At 45.7% G+C, this 9292-nt stretch overlaps 1 protein-coding gene across 1 annotated transcript; it reads left to right on the top strand.

The window, feature by feature from the left end:
- Positions 1 to 4608: 4608 nt before the first annotated feature.
- LOC125481039 (gastrula zinc finger protein XlCGF7.1-like) lies at positions 4609 to 8361 on the top strand. Its single transcript, XM_048619043.1, has one exon. It carries the CDS (start codon positions 5418 to 5420, stop codon positions 6177 to 6179), a length of 762 nt encoding a protein of 253 aa, XP_048475000.1. The 5' UTR covers positions 4609 to 5417; the 3' UTR covers positions 6180 to 8361.
- The last annotated feature ends 931 nt before the right edge of the window (positions 8362 to 9292 follow it).

Here is a 9292-nt window from a genome sequence, read left to right as displayed (position 1 = left end):
TCTCTGCTCCTATGATGCTGCTTGGCCTGCTGTGTTCATCCAGCCCTGCACCTTTTTGTCTTGCAAGGATGTATAGTCCAGGTAGCTGTGGGAGTCGGTGGGTTTATAGTGGATATTAGTGGTCAGTCTGTTCCCAGAAATGGAAACAGAGATGTTGAGGAAGGGAAGGAAGGAGTCGGAGATAGACCAGATGAAAGTGAGGGCGAGGTGGAAATTGGAAGCAAAATCGCTGAACTTTTCCAATTCCGGATGAGGGAGGGAAGCAGCACCGATGATATCATCGATATATTGGAGAAAGAGTTGTGGGTTGCGACTGGAATAGGACTGGAACAAAAGGAATTTTCTATGTACCCCATGAAGAGACAGGCACAACTGGGGCCCATGCAGATACCTGTGGCCACCCCTCTTGACTGAAGAAAATGAGAGGAGTTAAAATATAAGTTATTGAGGGTGTGGATCAGTTTGGCTAAGTGGAGGAAGGTAACGGTGGGTGGGGACAGTTCAGGCCTTTGCTCCAAGAAGAAGTGGAGAGCCCTAAGACCATCCTGGTGTAAAGGGATTACACAGCCATGGTAAAGAGGACACGGATGGAGCCTGCATACTGGAAATTCTAAAATTAGGGTAAAGCATCAGAGGAATTGTAGATGTATATGGGCAGGGACTGGACTAGGGGAGAAAAGATCAAGACAAGGTAGGAAGAGATGAGTTTTGTGGTGCAGGCTGAAACAATGAGTCTACCCAGGCAGTCCTGTTTTTGAATTTTTGGAAGGAGGTAGAAGCGAGCTGTGCAGGGCTGAGGGACTATCAGCTTGGAGGCAGTGATGAGGGGGGCGGGGTGATCACCAAATGAAATGAGGTCAGTGACTGTCATTGTTACAATGTCCTGATGTTCTGTGGTGGAGTTATGGTCCACACGAAGATCGGAAGGGGTATCTGAGAGCTGGCACTCAGCCTCAGCAATGTTGAGGTTGGTGTGCCAGACTACAACAGCACCACCCTTATCAGCAGGCTTGATAACAAATTCAGGGTTGGATCTTAAGGAGATAGGTTGGATTGGGTGAGGGGGGCAAAGAAATCGAGGTGACCAATGTCATGTCTATGGTTTTCAATGAACAGATCGAGTGCAGGAAAAAGACCAGAGGGTGGGGTCCAGGTGGAGGGAGAGTGTTGGAGCTGGGCGAAGGGGTCTGTGGGATGGGGAAAGGACTCTTGTCCAAATAAATGTGCATGGAGGCAAAGATGGCAGAAGAAGAGTGTGACATCATATATTCATTAAGGTGGGGATGCAGAGGGATAAAGCTGAGACCTTTGCTGAGTACAGACCTTTCAGCATCAGAGTGGAAGGTTAGGAGGGATGGTGAATACCTGAGAGGAAGTGGGGTTGGGGGAGGGAATAGAGTGAAGGGGAGGGGAGGAAGGTTCCAGAGGGCCATGGGTATCTCTGAATTGTTGCATCTTGTGTGACTTGATGCCTGAGAGCATCTTGTTAGCTTGATTTCTTGTTAGCACATCGAATGAGCTGGAACTGCAGAGTGGTACAACCCTGGGTCAGCGTGATGCAATGCTGTTGAGAAGCATATGACGCCGCATGGCACTGAGTGTTGATCTCAGGATGCGGCGAGAGCAGCTGTCTATGGAATGTTTCTGAAGCTATTGAACTCGATATAGAGTCCGAGACCCTAAGCAGAAATTGAGAAGTTGTTCTTTGAGGCTATGCTGAAGCTGCAGCAGTCCTGCGACAGAGATATTGGCATGGGAACACGGTGGTGTGTTGAAGTGGCAGGCAACTGGAAGCTTGGTCAATTTTGCAGACAAAATGTGTTCTGCAAAGCGGTCGCCCAGTCTGCACTTTGTCTCCCCGATGTAGAGGAGACCACATTGTGAACAAGAAATGCAGTAGACTAGATTGAATGAAGTGCAGGTGAATGGCTGTATCACCTGGAACGTATGTCTGGGCCTTCAGAGGGAGGAGGTAAATGGGAAGGTTTAAACTACTGCAATTGCATGGGATGGTGCCGTGGGAGTGTGAGGAGATGTTGGGAATGGAAGAGGAGTGGACCAGAGTGTCCCAGAGGGAATGGTCCCTGAGGAATGCTTACAAAGGAGGGGAGGGAAATTGTCATGGCATCCCGTTGGAGTGTTGGAAATAGCAGCTTACAATCTATTGGACACAGAAGCTGGTGGGATGGTAAGTGAGAAACAGGAGGACGCTATCATTGTTGTGAGAGGGAAAGGATGGGGTGAGAGCAGAAGTGTGGGAGATGAGTCAAACATAGCTAAGGGCCCTGTTGACCACAAACATTTAGATCCTCAGATTTAAAGAAGAATCTAAAACATGTTTCTAAGAATTCCCTATTTTATTGACATCTGTTTCCCAGATACATGTCATTAAAAACAGGAAAGGCATGGTTAATAAGTTTTTGGATGACATCAAAATTGGTAGTGTAGTTGACAGTGAAGAAGTATATCTAAGATTACAAAGCGGTCTTGATCAATTGGGTCAATGGGCTGAGGAGTGGCAGATGGAGTTTAATTTGGATAAACATGAGGTTTGCATTTTGGTAAAACAAACAACGGCAGGACTTATTCAATTAAAAGTTGGGCCTTGGGTAGTGCTGTAGAACAGGGAGGCAGAGGGTTCTGGTACATAATGCTTTGAAGTTTGTGTCACATGTAGATGGTAGTTAAGAAGGCATTTTGTATACTTGCCTTCATTGCTCAGCCCTTTGAGTGTCATAGTTGGGACATCATGTTGAAGTTGTACAGAATGTTGGTGAGGCCTCTTCTGATGTACTGTGTCCAGTTCTAGTTGCCCTGTTATAGGACGGATATTATTAAGCTGGAGAGGGTTCAGAAAAGGTTTACCAGGGTGATGCCGGGAATGGAGAATTTGAGTTGTAAGGAGATGCTGGGTAGGCTGGGAATATTTTTATTGGAGTGCAGGAGGTTGAGTGGTAACTTACAGAGCTTTATGAAATCATGACGGGTATAGATAAGGTGAATGGCAGGTGTCTTTTCCCTAGGGTGGGGGATTTCATGACTAGGGGGCACTTTTTAAAGTGAGAGGAGAGAGATTTAAAAAAGACATGAGGGACAATTCTTTGACACAGAGAGTGGTTCATAAGTGGAATGAACTTCCAGAGGAAGTGGTGGATGTGGGTACAGTTGCAATGTTGAAAAGACATTTGGATAAGTACATGAATGGGAAATGTTTGGATATGGGTCAAGCGCAGGCAGGTGGGACTAGTTTAGTTTGAGATTATGGTCAATGTGGACTGGTTAGATTGAAGGGTCTGTTTCTGTGCAAATATCATCCTTGTTAGAACAGCATAGAAATCAAGAACAGATCATTTTGGTTTCAAGGGGACATTTTGTCATTTTCTATTTCTCTTTAGGGTTAAAGATCATTTGAGACTTCAAGTCATCTCTATTTGATTGGAAATCTATTTATTCCACTCAAATGATAGGTAATGCACATCTGCAACAAGAGTATATCTAACCAACTCTGCTTGAAATTCAATGGCATTACCATTGCTGAATTCCCCAATTATCATAATCCTGGTGACTTACATCTTTAAATCATGCAGGCTGGGCCAGCATTTATTGCCTTTCCCTAGTTGCCCTTGAGGAGTTGGTGGTGAGCTGTCTTCTTGAAACACTGAAATTTATTTTTTGTAGATAGACCCACAATGCCATTAGGGAGGAAGTTCCAGTTAGCAGAAGTTTGAACAGGAGTAGCCTTGGATAATCAGCCATATTCATGCTCAGTGGCAGAACTGGCTCAAAGCGTCAAACAGCCTGCTCCTGTTCCTATTTTCTATGTAAGTCAGGAGTAACATGGAATATGCTTCACTTGCTTGGATTAGTGCAGCTCCAACAACGTTCAAGAAACTTGGCACCATCCAGGACAAAGCAGAAAGAAACATGAGGAAGCAGAAACCAGCAAGCTGCTCATGTTGTAGACTTGGGAACATATCTGAATTAGGTTTTATTGTTGCGTGTTCTCAAGGAGTACAGTGAAGAGTTTACAATGTCGCCATTCACTGTGTCATCTTTAAGTACAAAATCTTAGGTAAATAGTAGAAAAATGAAGAAATAAGTTTAAAAGTTCCTTCAGTGTGGCTAGGTCAAACTCTTGGACCTCCTTCCCATAAAGCAGCAGCTCATCATCTCCTTCTCAAGGACAACTAGAAACGGACAACGAAACACAGTGTGGAGCTGGAGGAACACAGTGTGGAGCTGGAGGAACACAGCAGGCCAGGCAGCATCAGAGAAGCAGGAAAGTTGACGTTTCAGGTCGGGACCCTTCTTCAGATTCAGAAAATCCTTCCTGCTCCTGTGATGCTGCCTGGCCTGCTGTGTTCCTCCAGCTCCACAGTGTCATCTCTGACTCTAGCATCTGCCATTCTTACTATCTCCAGAAATGAACAAACGCTAGCCCTATCTGCGCATACTCCAGATCGCAAAGGGGCCCAGGTGATTGACAGCAGACGCAGACCAATAGGAAGAGGGAGCGCCGCGTGAAGTCCCCGCAAGGTCCACTGGTCCTCCAACCAATCGAACGGAGGGTTCGGCCCTAACGGTCCCTACGCGCATGCGCAGGTTTATCGTGCCCGCTCAGCGATCAAAAGAGCGGCTGCTGAAGGAGAAAGGAGACGGTGGGACGCGAGATAACGGCGAGTTCAGGAGAGAGTGGAGCTTGGAACGCGGTCTGGCAGGTTTCGTAAACGTTTGATGCAGGTCTCTAGATGCGAATTAGAAGCTCACTGTCCCATTGTCGGACCCTGTGCGGTGGATCGGCTGCGGGTCTTGAGCGGGGCTAGGCCTGGATTGAGCGCCGTCATCTTTATTCGGGGCACCGTTCAACCAGACGTCTGTGAGGTAGCCATCTTTATAGGGGGCAAAGGGCCGGTGTGCTGGTTCACTTGGGTGGATTTACATGCAGCAAAGACAAACGAGAGCAAATGTTGAAGGAGGAGTGTTTTTGGGACCAATTTGCAGATGTTTGCGAACAAGTGAGGAAAAATGCTGCCTCTAAACTAAAATATTTAAGCATTATTATCCTGGACAGACGATTTTTGGAAATCCTTTCTACTGGGTATTGAAAAGAAAGAATTTATACACGGAAAATTCCAATCGAATTTCTCATCCAGATCTGACAGGGTCTCTTGATTCATCTGAATAATCTTGAACTTTGTGGAAGTAGAAATAATTACCTGGTCCTTCTTAGAGAAAAGATCTTAGACAACAGCATGGCTGGGAAATCACCAAGACATCCACACCCAAAGGAGGGTGTTCTAGTGCACTGACTGTGAACAGAACTTTAACCAGTTGCATGGCCTAAGAAAATCATCACAGCATTTACACTGTGGTAAAACCGCTGCGTTGTAGACAAGTCTTCAGTTCGATTATCTAACATGGACCGACAAAAGGACGTAAGCACTACAGACAAACCATGGAAATGTGGGGACTGCGGGAAGGGATTCAGTTACCCATCCAAGCTGGAAGCCCACCGACGTAGTCACACTGGAGAGAGACCATTCACCTGCTCTGACTGTGGGAAGGGGTTCACTCAGCTATCCACTCTACTGTCACATCAGCGAGTTCACACTGGGGATAGACCGTTCACCTGCTCTGTGTGTGGCAAGGGATTCGCCAAGTCATCCACCCTCACTGAGCACCAGCGGGTGCACACTGGGGAGAGGCCGTTCAGTTGCTCTCACTGTGGGAAGAGATTCGGACGATCATCCAACCTCACTGAGCATCTCCGTATTCACACAGGGGACAGGCCGTTCACCTGTCCTGTGTGTGGGAAGGGATTCACTTGTTTAACTAATCTGACATCACATCAGCTTATTCACACCGATAAGAGACCCTTTCAATGTTCTGACTGTGACTCCAGCTTTAAAAGCACGAGGGACCTGCTGACACACCAACGTAGTCACACTGGGGAGAAGCCCTTCATCTGCTCAGAGTGTGGGAAGGGATTCACTCACACGTCCAACCTGCTGGCACACCAGCGACGCCACACCGGAGAGAGGCCGTTCAGCTGCTCCAAGTGCGGGAAGCGGTTTCGCCGCTCATCTGACGTTCTGAGTCACCAGCGAGCTCACATGGGCAGGATGCGTTCGGCTGCTCTGTTTGTGGGTGGGGAGTCGCTCAGTCACCCCACCTCCTGACACAACAGTGAGCTCAGACTTGGGAAGAGACCATGCTCCTGCTCTGAATGTGGGAAGGAATTTACTTAATAGGGCAACATGCTGATGAACCAGTGAGTTCACACTGACGGGAGACCATTCGCTTGCTCAGTGTGTTAGATGCTCAGTCATTGTACCTTCTGAGACCGTAGCAAGTTCACAATAAGAAAAAAACAGTGATTGCATTTTGCTCTGAGTCACATCCAGGACTGAATCATCTTAGAATCCCTACAATGTGGAAGCAGGCTATTTGGCCGGTTGAGTCCACACCGACCCATCCCCCTACCTTATCCCTGCATTTCCCATGGATAATCCACCTAGCTTGCACATCCCTGGATGCTATGGGCAATTTAGTGTGGCCAGTCCACCTAACCTGCACATCTGTGGAGTGTGGGAGGAAACTGGAGCACCCAGAGGAAACCCACGCAGACACGGGGAGAATGTGCAAATTCCACACAGACAGTTGCCTCAGGATGGAATTGAACCTGGGTCACTGGTGCTGCGAGGCAGCAGTGTTAACCACTGAGCCACTGTGCTGCGAATTATTTTCATTGGGGTTTATTTCAGCTGTTTGAAAGGAACTCCAGCCAGCACAGGTGTCAGTTTTCTGGATAAAATTTAAATTGATCAGTTATGTGTTACATACAGTATGCCCATTTTTTTCCTTTAAGGGCTCTAAAAGCAATCCAAGTCCAAATGCAAACAGTATCTCTGCTTGGGCTGATAAGTGACAAGTAATATTTGTGCCACACAAATGCCAGGCAATGATCATCTCCAACAAGAGACAGTCTAACCATCATATCTTGGCATTCAATGGTCATACCATTGATGAATTCCCCCACTGTTGAAACCTTCAGGATTACCACTGACCAGACGTTAAAACTGGACTTGCCATAGAAATGTGGTGTTGCAAGAGCAGGTCAGAGGCTGGGAATCCTGCAGTGAGTAACTTGCCTCCTGACTCCCCAGAGCTTGTCCGCTATCTACAAGGCATAATTCAGGAGTGTAATGGAATACTCTTCTTTCCTGCATGAATGCAGTTCCATCAATGCTGAAGAAGCTTGTACCATCCAGGGTGAAGCATCTTGCTTGATTGGCACCACATCCACATTCATACACTCCGTTGGCACGCAGCAGCAACAGTGTGTGCAAGATGCACTGGAGAAATTCCCCAAGACTCCTTAGACAGCACCCTCCAAACCCACAGTGACAACTATCCAGAAGGATATGGTCACCCGATATACTGCCTGCAAGTTACTCTCCAAGCCACACACCAGCTTCCAGTTTCACTGGGTCAAAATCCTGGAATTACCTCCCCCTGAACTGACTATGACATTTCAAAAAGGTAGCTCACTATCATTTAATGATGAGCAATAAGTGGACCTCTCAAATTTTCAATTTAATGTTGACCTCGCTCTTTGTGCACCTTCTCTGCAGCCGTAACATTGTGCTCCCCACTCTGTTCTGTCCCCCTACTGCACTTTGTATGGTGTGATCTGCCTGTACTGCATGCGAAACAAAACTTTTCATTGTACCTAGGTACGTGACAATAGTAAATCAAATGAAAAAAAGTGCTGATCTAGCCAGCGAAGCCCACATCTTATCAGTAAGAAAAGAAAAGTAGTTGTTGAATACACTGAAATAGAACAGGCAAGCTGAGGAAGACTTAAGAAGAAAAGGCCAGGCCCAGAATCTGGAATTTAAGCTGTTGCTGTTATTCAAAAATAACATTGATTGACCCTATGCCATCCAGCCTGGGATGAGCAGATTCTGCAGAGGTATACCACTGTGCTGTCACCCATGGAACTCTGGCTGGAGATGAAACCAGCTCAGAGAAAGAGAAGGGCTTAAATATCTCCTGAGCCATAGAGATGTACGACATGAAAACAGACCCTTCAGTCCAACTTGTCCAAGCTGACCAGGTATCCTAAATTAATCTAGTTCCATTTCTAGCATTCGGCCCAGATCCCTCTAAATGCTGAAGAGGAGAGTGTTTAAATGACTTTGTGCCTGAGAATGATCACTAAAATCTGAATAGACTGTTGGGCCAATTCATAAGATTGACTGCATTGTATCTGCCATTTGACGTGTAATTTAGATTGTAACTCACGACAATTTGCCTGTTAATATGTGTTTACCAGATGTTAATTCTTGTTATATTTTAAGGATATTTAGTGTTTGCCTTATTGGTTTTTGTATAGTAAAAAATACATCTGTTTAAACCCATGGAATCTTATAATTGCTTTATCATATTTAATAGCAAATAGCCTGGATTTCAAGTTTGTCTATATTAAAAGATGTTATTGATATTTACCAGGTTCATAATGCAGTGTAAAAGTCAAAAGGACTGCAGGTGCTGGAAATCAGAAACAAATGCAGAAATTGCTGGAAAAGCTCAGTAGGTCTACCAGCATCTGTGAAATCAGAGTTAACATTAACCCACTCCTGAGGAAGGGTCACTGGACTCAACATTAACTCTGATTTCTCTCCAGAGATGCTGCCAGATCTGCTGAGCTTTTCCAGCAATTCCTGTGTTTGTGGATAATAATGTGTAATTCGTTACATTCCTTTGCGCAGTAAGTGCACTGGAATATGTTTTCTCAGTTGTGTGTGTAGGTGTGTGTACCTTTCAGCTATTCCGTCCACGCTACGATGTAAAATCTTTCCTTTCAGAGGGAACAGACAGTCATTTCTCCTTCCAGGTAAAAAACCAATGATAGTCAGATCCAGGTGAATCAAGTGACCTCTGTCAGATGGTGACATGATGTTTGATGTGGTTTTTGAGCAGTAAAAGTAGGATGAATGTTCCCAATAACCGGGAATCCAGGCCAGGGTAAATGTACAAGAATAGAGGGTGTCGGCCATTTATGATAGCAGTGAGGGAAAATTTAGAGTCATAGAGATTTGCAGCGAGGAAATAGTCCCTTCGGTCCAAGTCTTCCATGCCAAGCAGATATCCTAAGTTAATTTAGTCCCATTTGCTAGCATTTGACCCATATCCCTCTAAACCCATCCTATACATGTACCCATACAGATGCTTTCTAAATGTTTTAATTGTACCAGTCTCCACCACCACCTATGGTAGTTCATTACAA

Source organism: Rhincodon typus, chromosome 42 (assembly GCF_021869965.1).
Source record: "Rhincodon typus isolate 14 chromosome 42, sRhiTyp1.1, whole genome shotgun sequence".
NCBI lineage: Eukaryota > Metazoa > Chordata > Chondrichthyes > Orectolobiformes > Rhincodontidae > Rhincodon > Rhincodon typus.
The sequence above is the reverse complement of the archived record's forward strand: the minus strand, read 5'-3'. Positions and strand labels throughout refer to the sequence as shown.

Coding starts and splice junctions, on each gene's coding strand:
- LOC125481039 (XM_048619043.1), top strand. CDS start 5,418: ATGGACCGACAAAAGGACGTAAGCACTACAGACAAACCATGGAAATGT.